The 17,123-nt window shown below is 45.3% G+C and overlaps 1 protein-coding gene across 3 annotated transcripts in view; it reads left to right on the top strand.

The window, feature by feature from the left end:
* Nucleotides 1-17,123, top strand: part of CACNB4 (calcium voltage-gated channel auxiliary subunit beta 4) — a 132,173-nt gene that overhangs the window by 49,842 nt on the left and 65,208 nt on the right. Inside the window, exon 1 of one of the 3 annotated variants that reach the window (XM_069732939.1) lies at nucleotides 11,891-12,371. The exons of the other annotated variants lie outside the window; for them this stretch is intronic. Coding sequence (XP_069589040.1) covers nucleotides 12,327-12,371 — 45 coding nt within the window. The 5' untranslated portion in view covers nucleotides 11,891-12,326. Of the gene's footprint in view, nucleotides 1-11,890; nucleotides 12,372-17,123 lie in introns of those variants that run through there. 3 annotated transcript variants of the gene reach the window in all.

Here is a 17,123-nt window from a genome sequence, read left to right as displayed (position 1 = left end):
CCACTGAGCCACCGTACAGTGCTAACCACTGAGCCACCGTACAGTGCCAACCACTGAGCCACCGTACAGTGCCAACCACTGAGCCACCGTACAGTGCCAACCACTGAGCCACCGTACAGTGCCAACCACTGAGCCACCGTACAGTGCCAACCACTGAGCCACCGTACAGTGCCAACCACTGAGCCACCGTACAGTGCTAACCACTGAGCCACCGTACAGTGCTAACCACTGAGCCACCGTACAGTGCCAACCACTGAGCCACCGTACAGTGCCAACCACTGAGCCACCGTACAGTGCCAACCACTGAGCCACCGTACAGTGCCAACCACTGAGCCACCATACAGTGCTAACCACTGAGCCACCATACAGTGCTAACCACTGAGCCACCATTCTCCCTGTATACAGCTCTTTAAAAAAAAATTGACACCAGAACCTGACATAAATTATAGTGGAAGTATCTTCAGTACCAAAGGGGATGGCACAAACCCAGGGCTGGGTCCCCTTTCTCTTTGGGCCCCATATCTGCCTCTTTGAGATCCCTGTGTGCAGCTTTAATGGCAGTTCAGTGATGCATCCCTGATGATAATGACAGCATCATTGTGACCCTATTTTATGTTTGCGATTCCAAAGATTATTAATCCGTTTTACATTTCAAATCATAACTGTGTTTAGTGTATCCAGAGCGAGATCAGTTAGTTTCATAAATTCAGCTCTGTCGCCACCTATTAGAAGTAAGTGGTACTGCAATTTATTCACGTCAATACGACCGTCCTGTGTACGATAAATCAGATGATATCTAAAATGATTCCATTATCCTGACGTCCTAATTATGTGTCTACCATATTTTACTTACTAATATGTTTACAGTTTTTTTTATTATTTCGCACATTGTCAGGGTTTAGAGAGAAGGTCTGACACAGTGCAAAAAAACTACAAACTTTTCTTTGGGCCCCCAATATATCAAGCTGTTTATGGTAGTTTGCTGGTGTCTGAAAGCCGCGCACAGTTAATTATAACATCTACTGCACACATACATTTGACGTATACAGATAACATAGGAGACTTCGCTGCTTCCTTGCTCTTTGTTGTTTGGCTGCAGTAGTGACATCACGTTGACAGCGCTGCAGCTAATCACTGAGATCAGTCACTCATTTTGTTTTCATCAACAGAGCCACTAAGCTCAGCGATTGGTTGCAGCGCTGCCTGCATGAAGTCACCACTGCAGCGCCGGAGACACATGTGGGTAAACTTGGCCAACAGGTTTCCTGAGAGGAGACAGCCAGGATTCTGCAGTAAGAAACATTCCCAACTTCGCTCTTCAGAACAATAACTGAATGGGCTTAAAAACTGACAACCTATTTTTTATAACCGAGACATGTACGCAGGTGAGGTGTCACTTCCCCCACCCAGTTCACGCCGCTCACGGCAGGGCTGCTAGAAAATCTGAGCATACAGTGAGTTGAAGAACCAGCCGCGTGACTTCCAGCGCTATGCTCTGACCTATGTCCCATCCACCTTTTCCCCATTTGTGTGTAATATTTCATTTTTGGCAGTATGGAGCAACCACAACCTCTGATGGTGAAACACAAGAAGAACAGCTATGATGACTTGGAGAAGGGAACAACAGCCTTTCTTCCCCTGTGTATGACCACTTTCACCTGCCCCTACTAGTATGGTTACTCGCCTGTCTCGGCTCCAGTGCCGGGCCTTGCTCCCTTCTCCTATACCTGCCTCCCTAGAGTCCTGACATCCTCACCCTAGGCCTTTAACGTAGCATTGTCCACAGTTGCCTCAAACATGTCATGAGTTTGCTACTACTTCATTCGGCTCAACTCCAGCCAAGTGTCTACCAAGACCTCGGCTACTCTTGACTTCCATGTTACCATCAGCATTATTTCCAAACTTACTTCAGCTTACTAGGTGTTGCACACACCAACCTCTCAGCCAGCAAGCTATCCATTTCTCACAATTGTTTTAAGTGTTGATCACATCTGGTTTCTGTAGCCAAAGTAACACCTGTTTTAAGGGAGTCTCCAGTTTGCCTATACTTCACTGCTATCCTGTGGTTAACCATTTCCTCACTACAAGTCCCAATTTGCATACACTACATCACTGCTATTAACCATTTCCCTGCTGGATTATAGCAGTCAAAATGTGTTTTTCTGCCATACCATTGATTAACCATTACCTTGCTGAAATATATTACATGGTATGCCTGTGATTAACTGCATCCATGCTGGAAAATATCAGGTTCCTATACAGTTATTGTTAACTTGTGTATCTATGCTACCTGCTCTGCTTATCTGCTATCCTGCATACCCTGCTGTCCTGCGTCTCGTTGATCCATGTATCATTAATCAAAACATGATCTACTGCACCATTGCCTCCAATCTGTGCTGTTTAGTCAGGCCACCAGCTTAGAGAATCCACTTTACCAGGTGAGCCCTTAACAGGTATATTACTCAAAAAGTAAAGGACAATGAATGTTCGGAAATGAAGCAAGAAATAGAGCACCTGGACAAGACAAATGGGGATAAAGTAACCACCTGAGGTCGAGGTAGTTTCTGTCAAGAGACAAGCCATGGATCACATCTGGCCTCTGTAGTCAAAGTAACACATGTTTTAAGGGAGTCTCCAGTTTGCCTATACTTCACTGTTATCCTGTGGTTAACCATTTCCATGCTACAAGTCCCAATTTGCATAGACTACATCACTGCTATTAACCATTTCCTTGCTGGGTTATGCCAGACTTTTTTTTTCTCCTGTCATACCAGTGATTAACCATTACCTTGCTGAAATATATCAGACTAGGCCTCTGATTGTCTGCATTCATGCTGGAAAATATCAGGTTCCTATACAGTTATAGTTAACTTGTGTATCTGTGCTATCAGCTCTGCTTATCTGCTATAATGCATACCCTGCTGTCCTGTATCTTGTTGATCCATGTGTCATTCATCAAGACCAAATCTGCTGCACCATTGTTTCTAATCTGTGCTGTTTACCCAGACTGCCGGCTTAGAGAATCCACTTTACCAAGCAAACCCCTAACAGGTATATTACACAAAAAATAATGGGCAAATGAAGGTTAGGAAATTAAACAAGAGATAGAGGACCTGGACAAGAAAAAGGGGGATAAAGTAACCACATGAGGTCAAGGGAGTTTCTGTCAAGAGGCAAGCCGGGGCTGAAAGAAGGTGCCATAGTGGTCTGAAACAGATAGAAAACAAATGACAAAGTGATCTACTCCAATCAGAAAAGACATCATCTTTGATTTTTTTTTTTTTTCATGGGTAAGGGGTGTCGTGAAAAACTTACATTTTGGGGCTTGTGACACTGAATTTTCAAGACTCTAGCAACATACTGGGCTGCATTGATTGGTCACTTAAGAAAAACTGAGAAACTGCTGAAATGAATGGTGTTCCTCCACCGGCGGGTGTGAATTAAAATGTTATACTTTCCATAGAAGCAGAGTAACTTCCATAGGGCCTAAAAGGTGTTTCTGCATTGAATCGCGTTTCCGGCTTCCAACAGATAGTCATAGTAACGCTTAGACAGCTGCCAAAAGGGAAATGACTAAGATATTTGCAGTTGTCTCTGCATAAATCCACTAAAACGCTTTAGAGGTAGACCAAGTACAATATAAAAATACAATTTTTATTAAACAATAAAATCAAGCAATAAAATAACACCACCCCTGGATGAAGCATTTCAATGCGAAACGCGCGTCGGGTGTAGTGGACTCCTGGACATACAAACCTTTAAGGTAATGATTTACTAGAATCCTACTTAGGTGGTCTGCTGCAGGTATATTGATGTATCATTTTCTTGACACGCTTTCCTTTAATATTTGTTGTGGTCTACTATATATCCCTGGTGTATATCATGAGTGGTATACTATTTTTATTTGCCAGATCTCATACTGGGATGTATATATACTAATTACTTTTTATATCATTTTTTAGTCTGACTATATTCTATATGGACATATTTAGTTGTGTTTTTGTTTATACACTGCTCTTACCTTGACTAGCCTTGCAGGCCCTTTCTGCTCCTCTTACTAATATATGATATGTATGTAACTTTCTTTGTATGTTTGATATGTCCGGGTTTGGCCACCATTGTTCCTTATCTGTGGTCTTTCCATGTTTTATGCATGTTTATTTTATTACTTGATTTTATTGTTTAATAAAAATTGTATTTTTATATCGTACTTGTTCTTTCTATAAATAGTTTTTTGTTTTGGTGGTTCTATATGATTTTCACTTTATGGCCTCATTTGCAGAATCAAATCATAGCTGTCTCTGTATAAATCCATATTCAGTGAGCTCCCCCTAGTGGTGGCCGCAGATCGACTTTTTTTTTTTTTTTTTTTAATTAAATGAAGGAAGCAGAGGATTTGGAACTCCAATCAATGTATTAATGCTGGTTTTCTGAGTTACAACGTTATGTTACATTTTGCTAAGGGGCCCCATCATTTATGTAGATGTCCCTATAACCACAGACGTCCCTATGCACAGTTAATATCCAATCTGCGTCTTTAAATCCCCTAGATTTTTCTGTCTCCAGCTCTTTTCTTCATTCAATTTGTCAATGTCTGACTGAAATGAGTTTGTTATTGACACAACTGGAGAAAAATGATTGGTGCCTACATCCGAGGCTTACACCATTAGGCTAAGCATTGGCTAAAGTTTATGCACCCTCTACAGGAAAATGAATGTGCTACTAAAAAAATGACAAATGCTTCAAAAAGTAATTTTATACTCCCACAAAATTAATTAGTCTGGGCTGCAATTATACCTTATGTTACAGTCTGTGGAAAGCAATATAATCAATACCTGGATATCCCTATTATTGCTGTTCTTGTCTTCTAAGAGATTGAAGATGGGGGCAATCATCAGGGAGGCACTTATAGCATGAAAACCATTTCAGACTGTAGTGGAAAAATATATACATCTACTTCCACGGATATGTGCCCTGCAGGTCCGATCAGCCAGTGGCACGGGATTCAGACAAACATATGGTATATTTTACTGGTGGCAATGGATTTCTGCTGGTTTTCAGTTATTGTTGGTATAACCGGATAGTGCCTGCGGCTGTCGTGATGTGCTGGGAGTTACAGTTTTGCAACAGCTGGAGAGCCCCATGTTGGAAATCAATGGTGTTAGGGATGGTCGAGCCCCCCTACAACATAAGAAAACACTAGTGTTATAAATGGCACATGGCCACATTATGCTCCATACTGTATAATGGCCCCACATGATGCTGCGTACAGTATACTTGCCCCACGTGATGGTCCATACAGTGTAATGGCACACACATGGCTCCGCTCCATACACATTGCACACGCTGCTCCGCTCCGTATACCTTGCACACACACGGCTCCGCTCCGTACACCTCATACACACACGGCTCCGCTCCGTACATCTCGTACACACACGGTACCACGCCGTACACCTTGTACACACACGGCTCCGCTCCATACACATTGCACACGCTGCTCCGCTCCGTACACCTTGTACACACACACTCCGCTCCGTACACCTCATACACACACGGCTCCTCTCCATACATCTCGTACACACACGGTACCACTCCGTACACCTTGTACACACACGGCTCCGCTCCATACACATTGCACACGCTGCTCCGCTCCGTATACCTTGCACACACACGGCTCCGCTCCGTACACCTCATACACACACGGCTCCGCTCCGTACATCTCGTACACACACGGTACCACGCCGTACACCTTGTACACATGGCTCCGCTCCATACACATTGCACACGCTGCTCCGCTCCGTATACCTTGCACACACACGGCTCCGCTCCGTACACCTCATACACACACGGCTCCTCTCCATACATCTCGTACACACACGGTACCACTCCGTACACCTTGTACACACACAGCTCCGCTCCATACACATTGCACACGCTGCTCCGCTCCGTATACCTTGCACCCACACCGCTCCGCTCTGTACACCTCATACACACACGGCTCCTCTCCATACATCTCGTACACACACGGCACCACTCCATACACCTCGTACACACGGCTCCGCTCCATACACATTGCACATGCTGCACCGCTCCGTATACCTTGTACACACATGGCTCTGCTCCACACACCTCGTACACACGGCTCCGCTCTGTATACCTCGTACACACACGACTATGCTCCATACACCTTTCACACTCTGCTCCGTTCCGCACACCTCTTACACACACGACTCTGCTCCATACACCTTTCACACACTGCTCCGCTCCGTACACCTCGTACACACGCGGCTCTGCTTGGTACACCTCGTACACACACGACTCTGCTCCGTACACCTTTCACACGCTGCTCCAATCCGTAGACCTCATACACACACGGCTCTGCTACATCCACACTGTATACACCTCCTGACCTCACACATACGCTTACCCTCGTCTGGCGCCATGACAACCAGCAGAGTCCTGTACACGGAGGCCCTCCCGATCATGTGACCCCCCTGACTCCTCCCATCCTGTGACTTCATCACAGGTCATGTGCGCACAGAGCAGCCATTATGTGCAGGGATGAGGCTGACTGGCTGATATTGCAGCACACCTCCCAACCAGTGCGGGACAACTAATGTCCCGCCCGGGATCGCGGGGCTGACTGTCAAAATTGGGATAGTCCCGCTGGATCCGGGACGGTTGGGAGGTATGTATGTGTCTGTAGGGAGGAGAGCCAAACTTGCGGTCTCTCTTGCGTTTCTAGGATGGAACTGTCGGGGCTGTCACCAGTGTTTCAGGGGGAAGAGATTTTGGACTGGAGCAGTTCAGGACACCTGACTGAGGGGGGTGGGTCCGACATAAATAGCAGTCTGTGCGGGAAGACAGGAAACTTGGCGGGGAACGAGCTTGTGAGTAGTGATACAGCTGCCCCTGTATCTCCGGCTAGCGATACTGCCGACACATTCTACCCCCAGCCCAGGGAGACATCCGCACCGGGTAGTGACCAGGATAGAGTGCATACCTTGGCTCCGCTCACCACCGCGGAGGCACTGCTTAGTCCCATCCTTGCGGTGCCTGCTAAGAACTGGCCTGTGGCTGTGTCCACTGGACTGTGTACTTCAACTGCGACCTTATCTATTTAACTTTCCGCTTCTTCCACTGTGCCGCTGACCATCATCTCTATCCCACTGTGTGCCCGGATGAGGGCAGATCCCTTCACTGGCTCCCAATTTCCCAGCATATCCAGTTTAAACTATTAACACTGACTTACAAAGCCATCCATAACTTTTCTCCTCCGTATATTTCTGAACTAATCTCCCAATATCTTCCCTCACGTAATCTCCGGTCCTCCCAAGACCTCCTTCTCTCCTCCACGCTTATTCGCTCCCACCCAATTGCCTCCAAGATTTTTCCCGAATATCCCCCATCATCTAAAATTCTGTGCCCCAACACGTCCGGTTATCCACCACATTTGGATCTGCAGCGCCCCAGAGATCTGGTCGTTGCAGTATGACACTCTGCCACTAAGGGGAGTGATGGTACGTCTGATGGCACTAAAGGAGTTCTCCTGACCAGGTATCACCAGAACACATTACACTTCACACTCCGGCCACTAGGGGGAGAAAAAGGCTTTATTTATTGGGCCACTCCTCACGCTGGTAAAACTAGGGGTTGGGGAGGAAGTTAGTCAGAAGCTGACTGGGTTGGATTCAGGCAACATCTCGTGGCAGGGGGTGTTGCAGGGAGAAGACACAGGGGGGTCCCTGTCAGGCGTGGGAACCTGGCAGGTGCCTAGCAAACAGAGCAGAACGTAACGGAACCGCGCCTGCACACCCTGCGGCGGTATCCAAGAGAGAGACACGAAGGGAAGGATATTGTGGAACAGTGTAAACGAGATCAAGCACAAAGGAGTACCAGTAGGAGTCGTGCCGTGAGACCGAGGCAACATCCTACTGAGGCGCGTAGCTGGTGGCCGGAACACCGCGGGAGTAACTGACTCTAGGCCTTACTTCGAGCTCCGCAGGACAGTTAATCATAGGTTGGCTGTCTACCTTACTACACCTACGAAGACATAGGGGGCAACAGTGGGAGAGGGGTGTCTCTAGGGTCCCGGAAGACCTCCAGGCCTTCCCGTCATACGGGTGCGTCCTAGCCATAACATACCTGGGTGACGTTGAACTAGAAACATCTGGAACCAAAAAGAGAGAGATCTGTAGAGGACGAGCGAACGAGAATAGCAGTTGTGAGGACTATTCGGAATGCTCAGCAGGGTAGGACTACAACACACAGGTAGGCAACAATTTCCATCTGCGAAGGAAACTCTGGATGTGCCCATCGGACCGGCCGGTCTCAGATAGCCCTGTTAAACGTGCTCTGGATTGAGGATCCTGAAGTCTTCAGTAAAGAGACTGCAACCCTGTGTCCTCGTTTTTGACTGCACCCTACACCATTACCATCCACCTTACTGGGAAGCCCTGGGGACATACTTCACCTGTGGGAAGGTATACCATCCAGCTGCCATTCCATCACCCCAGCGGACCCCACAGCAGCGTCGGTCACCCTGACCGAACACCACAGGTGGCGTCACGAACCCCTGACTGACTGTACCACCTTTATTGGACGCCCCTTAGCAGGGTCGCGGACCGGGTCTAGCCACCGTGACAGCCTCAGAACCGAACCAGAGAGGCCCGGTACCGAGAACTCGTGGCCCTGTGTCTGGGGGCGCTCCAAATCCTTCACATGGAACCTGAAAATCCATCTCTTCAAAAAAGCTTGCAACCTGCAATGACTACGCGGCCAACTCAACACCATCGCATCTACTGCAACCCCTGACTTACTGTCTCCTTCCCCATAATCCTGTAGAATGTAAGCCCGACAAGGACAGGGTCCTCTCCCCTCTGTACCAGTCTGTCACTGCTAATTTGTTTACTGTAAGCGATATCTATAACTTTGTATGTAACTCCTCATGTACAGCACCATGGAATCAATGGTGCTATATAAATAAATAATAATTTCTGCTTGCGGCTTCCAGTAACTCTGCTACGTGTCTGTGGTCTCCCAGGTGTCTCCAGCAGTTTGTCAACAGCTTCTAGTAACTCTCGTACCTGTCTGCGATCTCCCAGAGGTCTCCAGTCTGCCTGCGGTTTCCAGTAACCCTGCTACCTGTCTGTGGTCTCCCAGATGTCTCATGTCTGACTTTGGCTTCCAGTAAGCCCTGCTATCTGTTACAGTCTTCCATACATCTCTGGTCTGCCTGCGGCTTCCAGTAACTCTTCTACCTATTTACGGTCTCCCAGATGTCTCCGATCTTACTGCATCTTTCAGTAATTTTGCCACCTGTCTGCCATCTCCAGGATGTCTCATGTCTGCTTGCAGATTCTAGTAACTCTGCTACCTGTTTGAGATCTCCTTGACCTCTCCAGTCTGTCTGCAGCTTCCAATAACTGTCTGCAGTGTCTGGGATGTCTCCAGTCTTTCTGCGGCTTCCTGTAACCCTGCTACCTATCTGTGGTCTCGTGGAGGTCTTTGGTTTGCCTGCAGCTTTTAGTAACCCTGTGACATGTTGCTGTCTTACAGACGTCTCCAGTCTGCCTTTAGCTTTCAGTGACCCTGCTACATGTCTGTGGTCTCCAGGACTTCTCCTGTCTGCCTGCAGCTTCCAGTAACCCTGCTATCTGTCTGCAGTCTCTGGGATGTCTCCAGTCTGTCTGTGGCTTCCAGTTATCCTGCTACCTGTCTGCGGTCTCCTGAATGTCTCCATGACCTGGCTTGGGTTTTACTTTTTAACTCCTTCCCGACTGGTGACCAGGCGGATTTCTATACTTTGTGTTCTCGATCTCTCCTCCCCCTCTTTCAAGAGACATAACTCTTTTTTTTCTTCCATTTACATAGTTGTATGAGAGCTTTTTTTGTGTGTGGCGAGCTGTTGTTTTTATTGGTACCATGTTGGGGTACATACGATGCTTTGATTGCTTTTTATTGCGTTTTGCCATTTATTTATTTATTTATTTATTTATTTATTTATTTATGCCTTTTATTATATGTATTAAAGAATTTTATAATGTCATTGTTCTTATTTTTCGGCCATGTCAATACCAATTTTTTTAATCATTATTTTTATCATTTTTTTTTTAGCTTTTTTAAATTTTGTTATGTTTGGATTGGGAAAAGGGTTTGATTCAAACTTTACTGTTTCTTTTCTATTTTTTAAAATATTTTAAAACTTTTAAAATTAATTTTTACTTAGCAACTATTTGGGGACTTGACCCTTGATCGTCTGCTCGCTTGTACTATATTCTGCAATATTTTGGTATTGTAGAATATGTTAAAAATCACATTCTCCTATCAGTTTCATGGGAAGACAAAGATGGTGGCTCTGGAGGCCTTCGGTGAGGCAATCCATCGGCACCCCATAATCGTGTCATGAGGTGGTGATGGGCACCAGAGCAGACACTCACCTTCACTGCAACACTAAAACATCATTGTGAGAGACTGACACCAGCATGTAAGTGTCTAAACAGCAACAATTGGAGCAATCTCTGGTCGCTGCTGTTAGAGGCAGATGTACTTGTATTGTGTGCAGGTGATTCAGCTCTCACATGTGCACCCTGCGTGGGATGTACTGGTATTTTGGACATTTTGGAAAAGGTTTAAAGGGGTTCTCATCTCCTGTCCAAGAGATCGCTGCTGATCGGTCTGGATGCCGGGTGTTGGACCGCCAATGATGTGATATTTATGATATATCCTAAAAATAAGGTAGGTTTCCAACATCCATGAAACACGGACTGTGCAAGGATTGGAAAACCAGCTCAACCCTTGAGTCTCTCCGATTTATGTATGCCTATGAAGCAGTTGGCTCAAAGACCGCATGGTCAGGCCAAGTCTTCTGATCTGAGCATAAGGTTTTCCGATCTGACGTAAGTCATCAATGTCACGTGCCCAGACAACCCCTTTACTTCTTTAAAGGTGTTTTCGAAACTCCCTGCCTCCCGGCTACAGTTTGTTTTTCAAAATTTCAAACTAGCTTTATTCACCCTCCCCGGGTCCAACACTGAGTCTCCCCATTTGCTTCCGATGCCTGTCAATGTCTAATGTTGACACCTCAGTAGCCAATAACTGATTGCAGCAATATAACATCAGCATTGCAGACACCGGCAGAAGAGACGTAGACTCAGCGCTGGGACGGACCCGGGGACGGTGAGTAATGCACATTGGTTTTCTTTTTTAACAAATTGTAGACAGGAGATTTCTGAAACCGCAAAACCCTTTAAGCATGATTTTGGGATAATAGTTTGGGCTTGAGTTCTACGTAAAGGTTTTTTTTCTGCTGTTTCTGCTTCTGGGATATAGTTGGGTGACATCATTACGCTTCCTGGGTTGTTGTCACCCAACGTTTCCTAAATCCTGAAAGGCAAATCTTACGTCTTGCTATTTCCAAAAAATGACGGCAAGATCTGTCTTCCAAGATTAAAGGAACATTGTATTGAAATGTCTGCGGGTTTTGCATCACCCAACTTTCCCAGGAACTACTACAAAATAACTGTATGCCCATGATTGTACATTGGGTAACGACTTTCTTTTTTACCATTTCCCGATTTATTTTTCCCTACAAATTATTTTTACGGGTTCCTTACAATCATTAAAAAAAAAAAAAAAATGATTTGGAAGAAATGGAAAAACTAAATGGCAACAGGCTTGGAAAATGTTATCTTTATTGAGTAAATAATTTGTAACTAATTGTTTACTTTTCATTGTGAATCCATTTAGTAAACAGGAATCATTCACAGTGTAAATAAACAACAAGTGAAAACTGTTGCAATTTTCTTTTTTTTTTCTTTTTTCTTTTAACATATTTGGCTTGCAATCGGCGTAGGATTCAAGCAGGAATTTCCAAACGGGGAGGGAAGGAGGAAAGCAAAAAAAAAAAAAAGGAAAAGGAAAAGGAATCGGGGAAGGATTCTTGCATTGCACATTATAGACCTTCTGCTCGTCATCTTACTATCAAAGCAAATGAACATTCAGCTGAGAGCTGGCAGCCAATCGCAGGGCACATTCCTGGGTCTCTCACCAGTCACCAGTCCTTGGTGGGGAAGGGTTTTGCTTTCATGCTCTGAATTTGGAACACAGATAAAAATGCCAGGTCTGAACTGCCTCTAGGGATAACCTCCCCTCTATAATATGAATGAACAGCATCTTGGCTTGGGAATACAAACACACAAAAAAATCACAGTTCAGGCTCGGTGTCTTGCTGAGGCCTTCAATTCCCAGCAGTGGTCGAGCTAGCTTTTTTCTTTTTTCTTTTTTTTTCTTTCTGTATTGAAAGGTGCATTGGATTCTAGACCTCCATGTACGACAATTTGTACCTACATGGATTTGAAGATTCGGAGGCGGTAAGCATTTTTTATTTTTTCCTTCTTCTTCTTCATCCTTCCATCTAGGAAGATGCATGCTTGACTGTTGCAAAGGTTTTGACAGTACCGGCGATGGCAGGTCATTCACGATGCTTAAAGGGACCCCCCATTGGGAAAGATTTAGGATTTTGGTTGGGTAATTGGTCATCTATGTTGCAAAATAAGAATGACCTGCAACGATATCCCTTTAATGGAGTGATAATGTTTAGATATTAATAATAAGACCAATGTTAGAGCTCATGGGCACGCTCGGGATGGAAAGGGTGGGCGATCGGTGACGGTCCGGTGTGATGACAGCAATGCAACAATGTACCGGGCAGGGCTATATATCGTTATGTAAGAAGTCATTAATTTTCATAAATGGGTCCGGTGCCTACGTCATTGCAGATGTGTAAACTTACTGGTGTGGTAACCACGGGGGGAGTGGATAAGACTACATGTCAGCGGCGATGCTGCGCTCTTATCCCTTCGCCCCGGCATCGGCAGTTATAAAGCTACGGTGTCAATTGTGGCTTTTTTTTTTTAGGGCAGATTTGCACGGTGGCCCATGTGCACGTTGAGCCTCTCCTGCAATATTAACCAGTGACGGACCACGGCGGACCGTGCACCATCCCCTTCGTTCGCTGGGGAAGGGGTGGAGGTTTTGATAGGAATATGCATTATTTGCAATGTTTTTCCATTGAAATTGTCGATGGAAGAAGGAGGAGGCAGGGCAACGCTTCTCCTGCCTGGGAAAAAAAAAAAAAGATGTGCAGGATCTATCCTTTTCAGGGGGAGGCCGAGGAGGAGGAGGAGGTGGAGGATGAGGATAAGGAGGAGGAGGGATCTTTAGGAGAAGAGACACGCTCGCTCTCTGGAGATGTAACAGCAGCTCTTGGAGGGAAAATCAGAACCACCGACCTCGTATTTCTATCGGACACATTGGAATGGGTTTAGGAAATTGTTCTAGAATTTAAAGGAGATCTGTGCTTTTATCTAAGGTTAAAGTATCGCATCGTAACCGTTACCCTATCCTCAAAACCAAAAAGGTAACTTGGACGTTCCTCGGCCCCAAACCCTATTATGTAATTTTTAGGGCTGGTGTAATCATATGGAGCAGAGAGACTTTTTGACCCTCTCAGGCTCCGGGGCTTCACTGTGACCACACCCCCAATGGTTACGCACGCACTAAACTTATATATTGTGATATGGTTAGGTCGGTGGTTTCAGGACCTATAGCTGAAGACAATCATGACTACAGTCTGCATTATAGAATGGATATATCTGCAAAGTCCTATTGAGTCCACCCTCCATCTGTACATGAGCTCTGTTGTCATTATACACCATGGATATATAATTAATAGGTTATTTGTGTGCTGCTCCATAAGAAACAGACCCTATGGGCGAATAATTTGCTACAAAGTCACCTCCAAATCGGGGTTGTCTTCAGCTGGAGCTTTGGCCTTGTTGGTTGGGGTTTTCAGCTTTTCAGGGGTGATTTACAACTTCAGCTGGAGCTTTGGCCTTGTTGGTTGGGGTCCTCAGCATTTCAGGGGTGATTTACAACTTCAGCTGGAGCTTTGGCCTTGTTGGTTGGGGTTTTCAGCTTTTCAGGGGTGATTTACAACTTCAGCTGGAGCTTTGGCCTTGTTGGTTGGGGTCCTCAGCATTTCAGGGGTGATTTACAACTTCAGCTGGAGCTTTGGCCTTGTTGGTTGGGGTTCTCAGCTTTTCAGGGGTGATTTACAACTTCAGCTGGAGCTTTGGCCTTGTTGGTTGGGGTCCTCAGCATTTCAGGGGTGATTTACAATATGTATTATTGGAATTGTGCATTACAATAGCTCAGTTGTCACAGTACTTACCTGTCTACCATGATGTGTAGATCCACGTAAAGCCAGAAAATTCAGACTTTGTAGCAAGAGATCCAATATGTCACTCCTAGAAATCTCATACCCCGTATATAACACACATAGTATGTAGTTAGGTCTCAATTTTTTATTATATGTAATGACAGCTGATTATTTATTACTCCAACAGCTGTCATTGGGGGTCCAATGTGTATTTGGCCTTATGTGCATGACCACAATACAATAACACCCATATAAGTATATGACATGACGGTTCCTGTAAGAGAGTCAGTTTTGTGTGTGTAGGGGGTTGCACGTGGACCCTTAACTTGTTACCCTCTTTGAGGCTGGGCTGGAACAATCACTCACACAGACCTAGCAAGGTTCAACTGTAACATTTGTTTATTTAGCATGAGAAAAATACCATAGATGTGACAGTCTCTCAATGAGAACAAAACCTTGGCAGTTACACACAGTATCATGATACAGAGCTTGGTAGTTGCAAATCAAAATTGAGGATCTGAACTTGGTGGTTACATATCACAACTGAGGCACAGAGCCTGGTGGTTACACATTAAAACTGGGGCACAGAGCTTGGTGGTTACACATTAAAATTGAGGCACAGAGCTTGGTGGTTACACATCAAAATTGGGGCACAGAGCTTGGTGGTTACACATCAAAATTGAGGCACAGAGCTGGGTGGTTACACATTAAAATTGGGGCACAGAGCTTGGTGGTTACACATCAAAATTGAGGCACAGAGCTTGGTGGTTACACATTAAAACTGAGGCACAGGGCTTGGTGGTTACACATCAAAATTGAGGCACAGAGCTTGGTTACACATCAAAATTGAGGCACAGAGCTTGGTGGTTACACATTAAAATTAAGGCACAGAGCCTGGTGGTTACAAATCAAAGTTAAGGCACTGAGCTTGGTGGTTACATATTATTGTTGAGGCACTGAGCTTGGTGGTTACATATTATTGTTGAGGCACTTGAGCTTGGTGGTTACATATTAGCGTTGAGGCACTGAGCTTGGTGGTTACATATTGTTGAGGCACTGAGCTTGGTGGTTACATTATAGCATTGAGGCACTGAGCTTGGTGGTTACATATTATTGTTGAGGCACTGAGCTTGGTGGTTACATATTAGCATTGAGGCACTGAGCTTGGTGGTTTCGTATTGTTGAGGCACTGAGCTTGGTAGTTGCATATTAGCGTTGAGGCACTGAGCTTGGTGGTTACAAATCAAAGTTAAGGCACTGAGCTTGGTGGTTACATATTAGCGTTGAGGCACTGAGCTTGGTTACATATTAGCGTTGAGGCACTAAGCTTGGTGGTTTCGTATTGTTGAGGCACTGAGCTTGGTAGTTGCATATTAGCGTTGAGGCACTGAGCTTGGTGGTTACAAATCAAAGTTAAGGCACTGAGCTTGGTGGTTACGTATTATTGTTGAGGCACTGAGCTTGGTGGTTACATATTATTGTTGAGGCACTGAGCTTGGTGGTTACATATTAGCTTTGAGGCACTGAGCTTGGTGGTTACGTATTGTTGAGGCACTGAGCTTGGTAGTTGCATATTAGCGTTGAGGCACTGAGCTTGGTGGTTACAAATCAAAGTTAAGGCACTGAACTTGGTGGTTACATATTAGCATTGAGGCACTGAGCGTGGTGGTTACATATTAGCATTGAGGCACTGAGCTTGGTGGTTACGTATTATTGTTGAGGCACTGAGCTTGGTGGTTACATGTTATTGTTGAGGCACTGGAGCTTGGTGGTTACGTATTATTGTTGAGGCACTGAGCTTGGTGGTTACATATTATTGTTGAGGCACTTGAGCTTGGTGGTTACATATTATTGTTGAGGCACTTGAGCTTGGTGGTTACATATTAGCGTTGAGGCTCTGAGCTTGGTGGTTACATCGTTGAGGCTCTGAGCTTGGTGGTTACATATTAGCATTGAGGCTCTGAGCTTGGTGGTTACATATTATTGTTGAGGCACTTGAGCTTGGTGGTTACATATTATTGTTGAGGCACTTGAGCTTGGTGGTTACATATTAGCGTTGAGGCTCTGAGCTTGGTGGTTACATCGTTGAGGCTCTGAGCTTGGTGGTTACATATTAGCATTGAGGCACTGAGCTTGGTGGTTACGTATTATTGTTGAGGCACTGAGCTTGGTGGTTACATGTTATTGTTGAGGCACTGGAGCTTGGTGGTTACGTATTATTGTTGAGGCACTGAGCTTGGTGGTTACATATTATTGTTGAGGCACTTGAGCTTGGTGGTTACATATTATTGTTGAGGCACTTGAGCTTGGTGGTTACATATTAGCGTTGAGGCTCTGAGCTTGGTGGTTACATATTAGCGTTGAGGCTCTGAGCTTGGTGGTTACATATTAGAGTTAAGGCTCTGAGCTTGGTGGTTACATATTAGCATTGAGGCACTTGAGCTTGGTGGTTACATATTAGCGTTGAGGCACTGAGTTTAGTGATCACAAATCAGAGTTGAGGCTCTGAGATTGGCAGTTACCAGCAGCAGAAGGAGCAGTCTCATGATACGTTCACAAAATAGTTCACAGCAGATAGTTGCAGAGTTTAGCATTAGTTAGGTCACTCGGGTCACTTGCTTCAACCAGGGCAGCTCGGTTTATACCCAACGACGATATAGATAAAAGAATAGAGATGGTCCTCAGCCAAAACCATTCACAACATCCAAGGCCACCTCGGTTTACCACTCATCCAGCAGGCCTAATAATAATAGCAGTTATCCACATCAATGGTGACACCAGTTGGTCAGGTTGCAGGGTCACTTCTCGTCTCATCAGACCTGACCCCAAACACAGATATTTCTCACTATCTCAAACTCATGACTGTCCAATAGACCAGCTCATGGCTATCCACCATTGTCTG

Source organism: Ranitomeya imitator, chromosome 7 (genome assembly GCF_032444005.1).
Source record: "Ranitomeya imitator isolate aRanImi1 chromosome 7, aRanImi1.pri, whole genome shotgun sequence".
Classification (NCBI taxonomy): Eukaryota; Metazoa; Chordata; class Amphibia; order Anura; family Dendrobatidae; genus Ranitomeya; species Ranitomeya imitator.
The sequence above is the reverse complement of the archived record's forward strand: the minus strand, read 5'-3'. Positions and strand labels throughout refer to the sequence as shown.